The sequence below is a fragment of the Bactrocera oleae genome, chromosome 6 (assembly GCF_042242935.1).
Source record: "Bactrocera oleae isolate idBacOlea1 chromosome 6, idBacOlea1, whole genome shotgun sequence".
NCBI classification, from domain to species: domain Eukaryota; kingdom Metazoa; phylum Arthropoda; class Insecta; order Diptera; family Tephritidae; genus Bactrocera; species Bactrocera oleae.
In genome coordinates, this window is record NC_091540.1 from 7,865,077 (window position 1) to 7,880,741 (window position 15,665).

Here is a 15,665-nt window from a genome sequence, read left to right on the forward strand (position 1 = left end):
CAGTACACGATTCACTTTGAGTAAGGCCAGTTAATAAACCTATATAAGGGCTTTTTCTTGCCCTTAGACCGAATAAATATATAAGAGTACCGAAATGAAATGCGAGCATTTAGTTTTCCAATTGCTCGTATCACCCAATTCACTGCCTCCTTCTGAGTGGCAATATGCGGTTGTTGATCGGTTAGTCGATTGTGCTACGCATTTTGTATGCAACTAATACCAATAAGAGCAATGACAACAGAATCCAAAACAAAAAATAATAATCACAGCAAAAAGTGCTAGAATTGCACGCAAAGCATAAAATTGCACATATCCACTTGAAGTTGTTGCAAGCAAGCACTTGGTACACGTATAGTACTCGTATATGCAACCTCGAATTGCAGTAGTGCAGCATGCAACATAATACTTTTCTTGATTTTGTAAAGCTGTATAGCAAACCAAATAAATAAGGGTATATAGACGGATCCCTACGTACAAACTACTATGCATTATTGTTTAGAGTCAGTGGCATGCAGATACATCCCCCCATATATAGTGCTGCCTCTGTTTGTGAAGTTATCCTCATGTTAACTCTTTCAACTCTCATTTTAAAGAGTAATGAGTGAATTAAGAACTTCTCTACGTGCCATAATTATTACAATGTCATCACGTATTTTCGAGACTATACTTAATCAAACACCCTACAAGAAATATAATATTCTCTCTCGATAAGTTAAATACACGTAAATATATTGAGTTTACTTCCAACAGCGGTCGAACCGTCTGTATCCCCATAGAAGTTCTCACTACAATTTGTCAGTTTTTCTTCTAGTCTCTAGCACAATATCTATTTCTATTATTTATTTTTATGTACAAGAAAATAATCATTAAAAAAGTGAAACTTAGGTAACCCTTTAAAGAAAACCATATTTATAAACCTAAATGAGAAGACATATGAATTTTTTTAAACTGCAAGAGAGTCAATATATGCTCAATGAAGCAGCAGAAAAATCAAGCCAACAAATTTGGATCGGTCTATATGTCTACATAATAGTATGAGTTTTCCTACAGGGATATCTTTCCAATGCTGCTCAGTTTCGTTTAAGCACTTCGATTATTCCTACATTAAATTCATAATTTTGTACAAGTAAACAATTCAATGCAGTTCATTTGATGCAAGATTTGCATCTCGTTTTGCTTTATGCTTCTACTGAATTTTGCAAACATTGCGGTGTCGTATTGCATATCCACATAATATTCTATACTCTCTTCAGCTACTCATTCCTTGTAGGTATTTTTTACTTGCTACACACTCGTATCTAAGCTATACCAGCATGGAATCGACACTATTTTCCATGGAAATCGCACGAAACATTGCTGGTTGTCTGGACATTTCACCTTTTTGCGTGCTTAAAGATTACATACTCGTGGCTAATGTTTTTGCAAAGCCAGACACGATTGCATAAGAAGCGCACATTTTAATAGACAATTAGTCGGCTTAAAAAGACGCAAGTCCGAAAAAAGGGACCGCACCCAGCTGGCTATTGTGCGAGACTGTTTATCAAATTAATGTTTGACTTTTTTCTTTGCAACAAATACTCTTATTTGTCATTGGTGATCCGTCCATGTGGCCCTTTTTACAAGTTAACGAACAAATGTGTCACATGGGTGTGCCACCCGGACTGTGTGACCAGTAGTCACGGGTTATCGTACGTCATTTATCATTTAAGAGTTTTTACTAAAATATTCTATTACTAGCGGCGCGGAGAACACTTAATGCGATGGGAATGAATACAATGCAAAGAAATAACTTTATTTGTGTGAAAAGAGGTAATTCTAATTTGAAAACGGGCGTTTCGCATGAGGAACTGATTGAATGAAAAGTGTTTTCCTCGGGTAAGCAACGAGTTTCAGTTTTTTTGAGAAAATTGTGAAACGAATGCCTAAAGCTAATTAGTATACCTCAATCATTATCGAATTCACAAAAACGGTTTAGTTCCTAAAAGCTTTATTGATAATAATCTTTTAGAATAATAACTTTTTCTCTACTGATATTTTTGAGATTTTAAGAAATTTTGAAAACCAACGAGTCTTTTATGGAAAAACATAAATGAGAAACACTCTAATCTCTTTAATGAATGATGATCTGGTGTATGAAACAAACTATATTAGAAACATTATACACCTTCGGGAGTTGCAAACGCTTAGTCCAATTTTAAAAAACTTTTTATATGCCTCGACTGGGAAGGCTTTCAGTGCCTGCAGCGAATTTTGTCTTTTTCGGTTTCGGCTTATTTTGGAGCGCCATTCGTTAGATTATTGGACAGTTTCGACGTTATATTCATAAACCCACGTCTCGTCAACAGTAAAAATGCGTTTAATAAATGTAGGATCCTCAGCTACGTTCTCAAGCATATCCTTTGCGACCTCTTTTTGACGACATTGTTGCAAAAGATTCAGATCTTTGGGTACAAGTCTAGCATCGACACGCTTTATATCCAAAACATAAACTAAAATGTCTTGAATCGATCCATAAGCGATGTTGGGATCCTCTTTACTATGACTTTCAAGCACTGTTTCTTTAAGTTTTTCGATTTCATCGTTATCAACAGAGGTGGATGGACGACTCGCATATGGCATGAGGTTGGTAATGCCTTGTGCCAGTCAAATGTTTGTATTTCTGATAAAGTAGACTCCCCAGAAGACTTCTGAAACATTTTCAACGATTCCGTTCAAGCAAACTCTTTTTCGTTTTTTTTTTCATGGTAGAAATCGCCAGACAAACCTTTCGCGTCATAAACAAACAGCTACCAAACACACATTAATTGACATAAAGAGATAAATTTTTTTATCGATACGGGACCAGTCCTGGTCAAATTTGATTAGATGAAATACATTATATCCATAAGGCAAAGAATTCTTATCGTTTTCAAAGTGCTTAAAAGCAGTCTCCGCCAGTTGGAGTTCTCCAAGCTCCCGCGCAACTCATGCAGCTGACAAAAAAAAAGCAAAAATGCCGGTAAACTTTGCTTTTAACATGGTGTGTGCATGCAATCTGTTAGTAGGCCATTTGGTTTTGCGAATTCCCTTGAGCTCATACGCGACAACTCGGTTATTGCACACCGGTGTACTGACACTAAATGCATACAAATATTTAGTTTATGCACACATACAGCACAACTGTACAACAGCACAATTTTGTTGCTTGCAACTTTTTATTGCATTGCAGTTGCTGTTGTTGCAATTGCTATTGTTATTGCTCCCGCTGTTCTGAGTAATATAAAAACGCTTGTATTTTTTGCTTCAATCCTTTTGATAGCAATGTTTTCATTTCAACATTTGTTGTTGTTTTTGTATTCATTACAATTCATTAGTGTTGTGCGTTATTTGTTTTTATGTTGCTCGCGTATATGATTTCTTTATTCCCGCGGCACAGTGTGCAGGCCCAATTGAAGGCGTGTTGTTTGTTGCCGCGTAAATGTCGTTCTTACGATGCTGATATTTATATACATATGTGTGTATATGTATGTATGTATGTAATGTGTAGTATAGTAGTTACGCGTTATTTGTAAAGACAATGCGAAGACGTTGAAGCCGTGGCGATGACGTTGATGAAACCACCGGTCAATTGCCTACAAGCGACGTATGGCAATGGGCCGTAATGGAGGCGCATATGTGCATACAAAAACACATATGTATCTCTAAAACAGCAGACAGACAGACAGCTGGACAGCTGAATGTAAGTAGGAACTTCAAAAATCATAAAAAAGCGTACAAAAACGAATCTACGAACACAAACTCGCAGCCAGCAAAGTTGTGCTGTGTCTGCGCTGCGGTGATGTACTTGCCCACCATACAAATATAGCATAATCGCAACCTTAAGGAACTAGCCTAAGCTACATACATACATACGCGCCTTACGCTTCTTGTTTATCTGTCTGTCTGTTGGCATATATCAGCTAAGCTGCGGTCTTTTCTGATGTCGGTTCTCCATGTGATTATTGTATTTGTATTTGAAGGCATGTGTCTGGTTTTTTTTTTTTTTTGTTAATGTCATCCAATAAGCCTATATATTATTAGTATTATCTGCGTTTGAAACCCGCCTTTGCGTCGTCTATACACTTAAGACATTAAATGCATAAAATACGAGTAGGCAAACTTGAAGGGACTACGCGGCGGCAAAGTCGAAAACGACGAGTAGTTGTTGGGATAGGTCGCAAAGTAACAATGGTGAAAATAACAAGGAAAGTTATCTAACCTCTAAGCTACCGCTCTTACTTGCTAAACTTGTTGAGTTTGTTGAAGCAATCAAATTATAAAAAGTTGCACTAACTCTAGATTCTAGAGTATAGAAGAAAAATTTTTTTCAATATTCAGTTTCAAGATCAGGTTTTGATAGTTAAGGAATCGTTGAACTAAACCTTTTTATCAAATGGCGTTCAAAGTTGGATCTTCGAAAAAAATTTTAAAATAATATTATATATCAAAAATACTGGCCAGACTTTAAAACTTTATAGCATATGTCATATAACATAGGCTTGCCCGAAAAAGTTAGAAATGTGAGGAAAATGTGGATCTTGTTCACATTTTTACTTTTTTAGGAACTTACTCGTACGTACTGCAATTCTCGTCAAAAATAAGTCAAGATCAGCTATTCTAAAAAAATTAAAATTTTATATACTTTTTTTAAGCTCAATTTCGAAATTCGAAAGAGGCTATATCGATATTGGAGACTAACTTATTTATTTTTTACTTAGAATCACTCAATTTCTCAAAAAAAATTGGTTTAGAAAAAATTCGATTTTGAAGAATAGTATTATTTTAAATTCTCCAAAGTAAACAGTGTGAAAATATTTTTATTTTTAACATATTAATATTTTTAATTTTTGACAGAATTCTAAAAAGGATTTGGTTACCTATGATAAAAGGCTGAGTATGCCCATCTTTTGAAGGGACCTTTATTCAATGATCTCTTTAAGAAACCTTTTCTTAAAAAAACTCAATCAATACAATTTGACCTAAGTTATTGTAGTTAAGTCCAAGAAAATACTTTTCATTTCCACCGTTCCGTGCCTAATATTATAATGTGACAAAGGTTCTAAGGTCCAGCAGAACAAGTACATAACTTAACGTTATACTATAGAAATCGTGCTTTTAGTTTTCGCTATATATGAGAACATGTAAAGAATCAGTATAGCAATAAATTGGGGTAATTTACGAATTCGACGCGGAAGAACAGCACACATATCGACAAACGTCAGAATTGCATAAAATGTATGACTGCATTTAGTACAGTCTAAAAGCTATATAGCATTAGCGAGGACCTCCATAACTCATGCGCAGAATTAGCACAGATTAGATACAAGCAGCAAATGTGTGTTCCATTTGTGGCGTCCAATACATTAATGAGAGCGCATCTTACTACGAGTACTTCTGTGATTTGTACAGTGTCTACATATTTCTCTGGTAGAATAGAATTAAAGTACAAGTAGAGTTGCTATGTGTGTACATAGCTACTAAAGTAAGCCTATAATAGTTTAATTTGTAGTTCAGTTAAATGGCGATTAGGTTAAGCTTCAGTTTACACGTTCCAGAGCTGGTAACGCATGAGCTTACATTCGTTCACTTTGCCTCAATAATTTATCACGGGAATGTGAACACTCAAGAAATGAGAAACGGTCAACTAAATAGAGCATTGCCAGTCGCTCCAGCTCAACCAGCAATCAAATAAGAATCCGCAACTGGAAGACAAAACAATGGAAACAAATCACACCACCAACGACAAGGCAAACGCAACTCCTCGGCGCAGCGCACTAGAGATTGCACGTTAGACCGAAGGCTAGTGAAAATCTAACAAATCAACAATTGCCGTATGATTGCGACTAATGAGTCCGACAATTGCAGAAATCAGCCAGTCAAACAGTTAGGCTGCCAGTAAGACTGCAAACTTGTACGAAAACCGCAACGGAAAATGTCCGCACAAAAGTCAAACACCAGCCAGCCACATTATGTGAATAGTCGGCGGAGGTTGTTGTCGACATGACTTCGACTTTAATGCTTGCTGACTGCCTCCTAGGTGACTTCCATCTCAAGCAATTGAATATATAATTGTATGTATATATGTATGTATGTGACGTTCACACTTTTTTCACCGACTACTGCATAGCTGAAATTGAAATCCAAGTTAAGCGCCTGAACCGGTGCGCAAAGCCTTACTTAGTCCCGCGCCGACCAGAGTTGACTTAAGCTGAGCTGAGTTGAGTTGACTTGAATTGAGTTGATGATGGAGCTGAAGTCGACGCCATTGAAGAGGACGATGTTGACGGCAACTACGACAACAACCAAGCTAATACGTGGTATGTACGAATGTACATATGCACTGATGATGACAATGACGAGCGCTTTAGGCTGGCGACCGCATATTTTGCGCTACACACGCATTTTTCTGCCTCAACCAACCTCTATAGATTTGCAATAATCTGCGGAACTCCACTGGATTGGCATCTGTGTAGGTATGTAAGTGGGTATATCAACATACGCGGCTAAAATTGAAGCCGAGGTATCCTATTATTGCTTCAATTGCATGAACTAAGCCGATTCCGCAATATTGGCGCGTCACATTTGTGGCCATATGAATGCCAATTGGGGTGAAAAATGCGATCGAGCAAGCTGAAAGTTGAATAGGTTCAAAGCTCTGCAAAATCTATTCACCACAAATGGTTCCAGGATTAATCATTTGCTTCACCACATAGCCAAAAATTAACAAGTAAGTGCTCTCGCAACTTGGAGGATCAAAGCCGGCGAAATACTTTCTGGTGTTGGCAAAACATCATATTCAAAAATGTTGCGAAATAATTGAACATTTTTTTACTTACCGTCAGCTGAAGAGGCTAAATTTAATATATTGAATTGACGTGTAAAACGTTAACCAGAAGATCGAAATGGATGATATTAGGGATATGAGATTAGAACCACAGTCTAAACCAACTCCATTTATGTTCAGCGCTAAACCATTAATATGGTATATTAAGATTTGTTAGAATCATGGAAATTATAATACGTAGTACAATATAATTTCATATATTTTATTATATATTAGCTATATGGGAGGTTGGTGTAATATTGACCCAATTTTATCTGTTTTTCGCATTACTTTTATTAATATTATAAACAGAAAGAGATGCGCAAAATCGATATCTCAAGAACTGAAGCACTAATTGCCGTACATAAGCTTCCTTTTGGGTGGCACAAACTTTGTGGCAAAACTTATATGTATACCCTATTCAGGGTATTTGACTGCTGCGATGCATAAAATGATATCAACATCTTTCTTTTTATAAATTTCAGATACGCCAAGCATCCACGCGCTCTTGTTCTTCCTCAAATAGTTTAAATTTAAATTTAAAAACCACGCTTCTATTTGCATACTAAATGCTAGCCTCAGCATATAAGCACTTTAACACAGCAACCGATTTCAATTAGCAGTAATGGAAATAAAATATATATACATACATACATACATTATGTACTTACAACAGAATCTGCACACCAACTGTAGAAAGTGCCACAAGCTTTATGCTGCTCAACATGCTTCCAACACTTGTCTTCAATGAGCGCACTTATTAAGCATGCACGACCACTTTGCACGAGCATGGAGTGCGACGGACGGGTTGACGGTTTGACGGTTTGACGGCTCAACGCGTACCAATCGTTCCGATTCATTACAGCGCACTTTTGCTTAATTTCCCTATTTTTTATTATTTTTGCCAATTGTGGTTTATGATAGCCACAACGCGTTATTCCTTTTCACTTTTTGCACTTTTATATATGTACACATTGTACACTTAGTTTTCGTTATTTTTCGCGACGCGTCGCCAACTATTAATTTCTGCATGCACATTCAATTTATGCAAATGCATATCCCGTTTCACTTCATCTGTCATTGAAAGTGCCTCGCTGTTTTGATTTTTCTTCATTCTTCGCTCTTCTTAGTTTGTTCTACTTCTTGGTATTTGTTTTTTGTGGTTTTGGCATGTTGATTTACTGCGCGCAACGTTTGCATCTTGTTCTTTCGCTACCGCGTCGTTACCTCCCCCTTATCCACCTGCGCCGTCGCTATCGCCATCTATCGTATTTAGCAAAGTTTGTTTACATTGCATTCAAGTTCAGCAAAAGTTCATTTGAGTTTCTGCCTTTGCACCGTCGATTTGTCGTGTTGTTGCTTTATTGAGTTTGTTTACATTTCGGTTACCGTGATGGAGTTCTTTCGAACTTTCGTCCGTTTCGCTTCGGCTTTGGCTTTGAATTTTTGAGAACGTTGCATATTGCAATATTAGCCTTCCGTTGCTCTGTGTGGTTGATTATGTTTAAGGATTTGTGTCAGCACTTTAATTTTCTGTACTTACTAACTTTTTGTTCTATTTTTTCCTAAGCGTATGCTTTTCTCATTACTTTACTTCGTACTTTTAATGTTCTTTGACTCCAGGCACTGGGTTCCTTGCAATTTATTTCATGTGACCGATTACCATAGATTGAAGTATTTACGAGTTACGAAACGTAAGAAAAGTACGTATTATAAATTTGGTATTACTTACGTAATATATGATGTAAGCTAGTTTGAAATTAATTCAGCTACAAAACATTTCTGGAAAATTTACTTAAAAAAACTTACACTGAATTAAAATAAACATTACCCAGAACAATCCATGTAAAAACTCTTCTTGTCACATGTCTATTATCCTCATTACCGCAATAAAGTCAATAAAGTTACATAAAAGTTTTCATATATTTTATTATTTATTTAACTTCATATAAAATTAAAAAAATGAAATAGACACTAAAATAAAACTTATGAAATATTCTTAAGTGTAGTTGTAATGAAATAACTAAACTATCACCGATTAATACTCACACTCTTCGCTCAAGCGCTCGATTTCATTCAAAATAAAATCTAGTTCTGCTTGCTCTAGCACTGGGAAACAGGTAAATACCATGCGGAAAAAGTTACCCAAGCCACGATATTGTAATGGCGCATAACCGATCATCACGGTACCGCTATAAGCCATACGCTCTTTAATCTTGGGTGCGACCTAAAAACAAGAAAAAATTCATATCAAAACAAGAAAAAAGTTGGCTTCGTCTGCTCCGAAGCTTTAATACCATTCACAGGTATACTTCCTTTAACATAAAAGTGTATGCAGCTATATGCTTTACTGATCCAAACTGAACAATATGTTCGGAGAATGTAGCTTTGCCTTTGACAATAATTATTTCGTGAAAATGTCTGGCAAAATAAAAAAGTTTCTGCTACACAAACTTGGTTTGGATCGGTCAATTTGTATGGCAGCTATACGCTATAGTCGTTTGAACTGAACAATATAGCTGGTTCGCAACGGACTTATGTATATAAAAAAAGCGGCCCGGTGCCTGGCCAGTGCTTAGGTGACTCTCACGCTTTGGTGTGATTTGTTTTAGATGTCATGAGGTGACCTCAGGAGAAGCTGGCCGCCAGCTGACTCTATATAAGTAAAGCAGGCACCGTGCCTGGCCAGTGCTGAAGTGACTCTCGCGCCTCGATGTGATGTGATTCAAATGTCATGAGGTGACCTCAGGAGAAGCTGGCTGCCAGCTGACTCTATATAAGTAAAGCAGACACCGTGCCTGGCCAGTGCTGAAGTGACTCTCGAGCCTCGATGTGATGTGATTTAAAAGTCATGAGGTGAGCTCAGGAGAAGCTGGCTGCCAGCTGACTCTATATAAGTATTGCAGGCACCGTGCCTGGCCAGTGCTTAGGTGACTCTGGCGCCGCGGTATGGTGTGATTTTAAGCTTACTAATGTGCTTAGTTGTTCACAAACATTTTCTGCTTTCGTTAACTTTCAGTTCGTTTAAATTGTTGATAAAAATATTAACTTCGGTTGCACCGAAGCTATAATACCCTTCACAAATAAAAGAGGTTCTTTACAAGAACTTGATTCCGATCGTTCAGTGTACATAATAGCTATATGCTATAGTAATCCGATCTGAACAGTTTCGTCGGAGATTCTTCTCGTGGAGAAAAGATGTGTGCAAAATTTCAGGACGATATCTCAAAAACTGAGGGACTAGTTCGCGTATATACAGACAAAATTATAGGGCCTCCGACATTTTCTTCTGGAGGTTACAAATTTCGTGCAAACTTAATATACCCTGTTCAGCGTATAATAAAATTTACATTTTACTTCCGAAAAATTTCGATTACTTACTGTATATAAACGCTCTCGCCACTCCGGCGTTTCTTTTAGTCCCCTCAGCGCCTTTGGTATGTACCAAAAACAAACATTCATATATTGGTTATCTTCCAAAACCAAGCGAAAGCGTTCGCTACCACGTTGCCTGATTTTCTCAACCAGAACTTTCGAAATATCTATGGCATGATCCAGCAAACGTCCGAAACTGCCGTAACCACGCGCCTTCAGCATTAACCAAAATTTAAAAGCATCAATTTTACGTCCGCACTGTATACTCTTATTGCCTGTATCATATGATACATCGTAAAATTTATCCTGCTGAAAGAGATAGTTCACCTGTATGCTATTACAACGTGTGAGTAGATCACGCTCGCGTGTCAAAAAGAGTGAGCATTGCAGTGGCGCGCCTAGTGATTTATGTGGATTCCAGGCAAAAGAATTAGTGCGATCGAGACCGGCTAACAAATGACGATTTCGATAAGAGAGCAGCGCAGAACCGCCAAGACATGCCTGTACGTGGATTCATATAACAATTATATAAATTATAGAATTTTATAACGGCTAATGACTTAAATACTCACATCCACATGCAACCACAAGCCATATTTTTCACACACATCCGCAATCGCATTGAGATCATCGAACGCTCCCAACACGGTGGTGCCAGCGGTAGCATTCACAAAGAACGGCTCACATCCCGACTCTTGCGCTTTCAAAATTTTAGCCTCCAAATCGTTTGTTAACATTTGACCGCGTTCATTCGTTTCGACAACCACACAATTATCGGCACCTAGACCCAGCCAATGCGCGGCTTTAACAAAGCTATAATGTGACTCTTCAGATGTAAAGAGAGCAAGTGGACGCATGCCAAACATGCCAGCAGTCTTCACTTGAGGGTGACGACTATAGCGAGCTAAGACAAGGCCATACCTAAAGTGTATAGAAATGAGTTGTTGAGTGGATAATAAAATACAGCGAAAAATTTGTGAAGTCCAGTAATATACCATAAGTTTCAATATGAGAAATCATTAAATCAGCATTTGGTTTCAAAAATATAACTTTAATAAATTGCTCTCAGTGTATATACAAACATCTTACTCTTCATTGTTTGGACAACCCTGTGAAGTTTAACCACTTTGACTCTGACCGCGAGGCTCACTCAAATAAATACATATTTTTGTATGTAAATAAGCTTTTGAGCCGTCAAAACAATGTCTTTGCTTGCGATTTTTCTAACTGTCTAACTGCTAGTCGTGTGAGTGAGTAATTAGCCCTAAAGTAACACTTGCCATTGAACATCTTGATAGTGAACCATGTAAGACAACTCAGCGGATCTAATATTTTCAATGCGTCAAAGTCAAGTGTTGGCCGAAGGCATAACTGTTTTCGCTTACAAACTTAGGCTTATTATATAACGGAGTGTATATATGTATTGTATATACCTATTGTCTTAGCATTGTTGAAGTTTACTTACATATTAGATATGGAGCCACCAGGTGAGAAGATGCCATCACCTTCAATATAACCAGCCAATTGGCAAACGGTACGTATGATTTCCGTTTCCATCAGCGTAAAGACAGGGCCTACTTCATACGTATAACTGTTATTTTAAATTAACAAAGAAAAATATAAACTAGTGTGAAATTGTTACGTCTGCGGAATCGCATTAAAAATCGATAAATATATTGTATATATATATATTTAATTTTTTACTTACGCGCTTGCGTTGAGCGCATCGGTGATCCATTGCCCCATCAAACCATATGGATCCATTTGACCGAACAGCTGATTATGAAACCGGCCATGATTGGTTTTTACTGAATATTTAATTACCAGCCGACACAAGTCCTTTATCTCTTCTATGCTATGTGTTTTGTGCTCATCGATGCTGAGGTCAATCAATTGCTATTGAGAAGAATATTTTGAATGATTAATTATTGTATATATAGTAAATATTTATAATGGTTTATTAAAAAATTATAAGTTTTTTGCACCACGCTTATCAGCCTTTATTGAAATAATGCAGCTTCCCCAGAAGATAATGGAAGTAAACTGATAATACAATATATTGGAAATATTGCAATTTGTTGCTACTTTTTTAATGTTATACGATGTGTTCAGTTATAATTACTCGTTTTTTTCTTCTACTTTTGATTTTTTTTTTTAATTTTGATTGGGTTTCTCTTAAATGTATAACGAAATAAAATTGCAAAATACTGACAATTTGACAAATCATCGCTTGTATGCGCATAATGTTGATATACCATAAACGTGAAATAGTTGAAAGGTATAACAACCGAGAGCGAAGTTCAATAGCTCTGATTGAATCAGTAGTTCTTGACAAAAATGTAAACAGCTGTTCACTTCGGGCTGCGATTACAATTGCAAATACATAGTTTGTTTGTAATATCCTAGAACTTGTGTGCTTTTAAGGTTATCAGGCGCCAAACGATGAGTGTTGAAAGCTAAAACAGAAAAATTGTCAATTTTTAAAGAAATACTAATAATCAAATCGAAGATTCTCAATTTTTAATGAAATATTGATAATGAAATTCAAAAAATTGTCAATTTTTTTCTTGTCTCAATCAATATTTATTCACATTAGAACAGCCAGCAACCTCATAAGCTGAAAAAACTTTCTTGATGAACGACATATCCAAAACAAAAGCCTCCAACGTCTTAAAGTACTAACGAAAATACTGTCAAAGCTTCATGATATTTCATACCGTAGTTCTAAAAAGCCCATTTTGAATATGAAACAATATTTTTACCTCAAATGTGTATTTGTAATTGCATTTTTCTCAATACAAATTTCAAAAATTGTTTCAATATAATACGAAAATTTACTGAACATCAAAGAGAATAGAACATTAGAACAATTTCAACCAAAAATGCAAAAATATAAACAGCAACCCTATCATGAATTCACAGACAAGTTAAAATAAACACTGTGCTAAATCGTAAACTGTGAACTGACCTAAATATATAGATAGACGATTTATACCCTGACTTAATGTAGGTTTAATTTGCCACGTAGTTTGTAACGTCGAGAAGGAAACGTCAGAGACCCTATACGAGTACTCTATATTTGTTTCGCCATCTGTCTGTATATGCGAAAACTAGCACCTCAATTTTTGAGATATCGATTAGAAATCCTTCACAGATGCTTTCTGCCGCAAGAAGCCGCTCATTTGTTGGAATAAACGATATTGGACCGCTGTAACATATAGCTGCCATACAAACTGATCGATTCAAATCCCGACCTTGTATAAAAAACTTTTTTATTTGACGAAATATTCACACGAAATTTGGCATAAATAATTGTCCAAGATAATTATAGTTTCAGTGCAGCCGAAGTTAACGTTATTTTTTTTTTTTTGGTTTTTAATTTAAAAAAATATGCATATTTATTTAGTTGCCTAGCTTATTGAAAATTTATACCGTTTAACATAAGCGTCTACGCTCTTTTAAGTCGCTTCTGCATAATAAAGGATTTTTGCATTAAACGCTGCTACTCAAACTAAAAGATCATAAAATAAATCATGGTTTTCACAGTTCACAGCACCGATTAAAGCTAAGGCACACATTTGGGGCGTAATACCGTGTATTGGAAGAAAATAAATATAGACATACTTAAACTTGAGCTTATGTACATATATAACAAGCTCTCACACAGCATGCGAATAACGAATACTAGCACATAAATACCTGTGAGTACACACAATCCTAATCAAAAATCAAAACATGACAATCTACGAACATGATCATGTATCAGCAGCGGTCAACAGCGGATCAACTTGGCCAACAATAACAACACAAAATCAAGCAGTAACACATAGCAACATGGCGCACAACATAGCAACTACATAGTTTCGAGCAACACCAACAGTTGCTGACATGTTGACAAAATAATTTTCAAAGTGAAGTGAAAAGACGAACGGCTTTGCCGGCAAGCACCTATGTAACTGTATATATATATATATACTTGTATATATATACGAGTATGTATGTATGTAAGCGCATCTTGTCCGTACACTGACTTAGTGATTGAATCGCCATTCGATTTGCCATAAAAATGCCGGTCAAAATGAAAATGTTTAAATCCGTTAAAAGAAAAATAAACTTGACACACTTTTTAATTGCAAATCCAGTGTTCACGAATAACGCCTTGTCATCGCAAGCGCTAACCGACGCTGCGCAAGCATTGTCAACAGATTTCGCAGCCCAAAACACACCCGCCAGCGCCAAACCCGATTTGACCATGGCAGTGACACGTTGTCGTCGTCATCCGCTGTTGCAAGCTACAACCAACAGTTTCAAATCATGATGTGTTGCCAAAGTGTGTTGACAGTTTTGTGGCATTTAAGCCGCTTTCTCGATTGCAAGCGCTAGACACATATATACTCATGTTTGTATACTATATATATTAATGCTAGGTAGTCGCTTACATCCTATATAACCCACAGCTTGCGCTTACCACTACTTTTTTGTAACTCCCACTGCTTCAACAAGCCTCAGCGCCTAATAGTATACATACAAATGCATATACCTAGATTCACATATAGCACTTTTTTTGCTAATATATTGATGCTATTTTACCTTCATTTCGTCCGGCTGCTTAAAGTCGACAATTTTTACCGCGTCGCGATCGTCATCGGTCACACAAAACGCTTTCTCATTATTCAACAATTGATAGACGGTGCCCAGCACTTTCCAATCATCGGCTAGATTAAGACGTATCTTATCAATCTCATCGACTGCTTTTTGTGTTGTTGCTGTAGTTGTAGTTTCGTTTGACATAGTGGTGTTGTTATATTATTGCTCTTGTTGTTGCTTTTTTGTTTGCTTACTAATTGTCTAATGTTGCTTTAGATGTCGATATGATAAGGCAATATAATGCTTGCACTGCGATCAGCTTTTATTATTATTAGTTGTTTTTTTGGAGTTTTTGTTTTTGGTATTATCTGAGAATAAATTTCAAATAATTAGTCAAGCAAGTAATTGAATTTTGTTGTTAATAATCTTAAATAAGCTTAGGCTTAACGTGTGCTATAAATTTCTTTGCTCGTTAAAATAATTTTTTCTTTATAAAAATTTTGGCTACGAGGAATTCTACATAACCTACATATGATAATTGCATAGTTTTTATTATCACTAAAAATGTTTGGAACTAAACATATTTTTTATATAATAATATGAAAACTAATTTTCAAATAATATTAAAACTAATTTTCAAATAAAATAAAACTTATTGGCAGCATAAAAATTTCGCCGAATTAAATTTGACAGCAATATTTTTTTTTTTTGTTTGTTTGAATTGTTGATAAATATTAAAGTTAGTAAATTTTTGCGACAAAATAAAATTCAAATTAATTTCAAAATAAAAATAAAACTTGAAGGCAATATTAATAACTTTCTGGATTCTGTTTGAATTTTTTTTTATTTTTTTTTAAACTGT

At 36.1% G+C, this 15,665-nt stretch overlaps 2 protein-coding genes across 5 annotated transcripts in view; both read right to left on the reverse strand.

Moving 5' to 3' along the window:
* Sema5c (Semaphorin 5c) overlaps positions 1-8,334 on the reverse strand; it is a 112,740-nt gene extending 104,406 nt beyond the window's left edge. For 2 of the 4 annotated variants that reach the window (XM_014233832.3, XM_036361041.2), the window contains exon 1: positions 7,513-8,334. The gene's annotated coding sequence lies outside the window, so the exon portion shown is untranslated. The remainder of the gene's footprint in view (positions 1-7,512) is intronic. The other 2 variants (XM_036361043.2, XM_036361046.2) reach the window with 2 other exon arrangements.
* A 418-nt stretch (positions 8,335-8,752) lies between these two features.
* LOC106616881 (cysteine sulfinic acid decarboxylase) lies at positions 8,753-15,171 on the reverse strand. Its single transcript, XM_014233792.3, has 6 exons — positions 14,807-15,171; positions 11,925-12,112; positions 11,682-11,807; positions 10,789-11,137; positions 10,223-10,717; positions 8,753-9,068 (listed from the first exon to the last, which is right to left on the reverse strand). The coding sequence occupies exons 1-6, from the start codon at positions 15,005-15,007 to the stop codon at positions 8,880-8,882; spliced, it is 1,548 nt and encodes a 515-aa protein (XP_014089267.2). The 5' UTR covers positions 15,008-15,171; the 3' UTR covers positions 8,753-8,879.
* Positions 15,172-15,665: the final 494 nt, after the last annotated feature.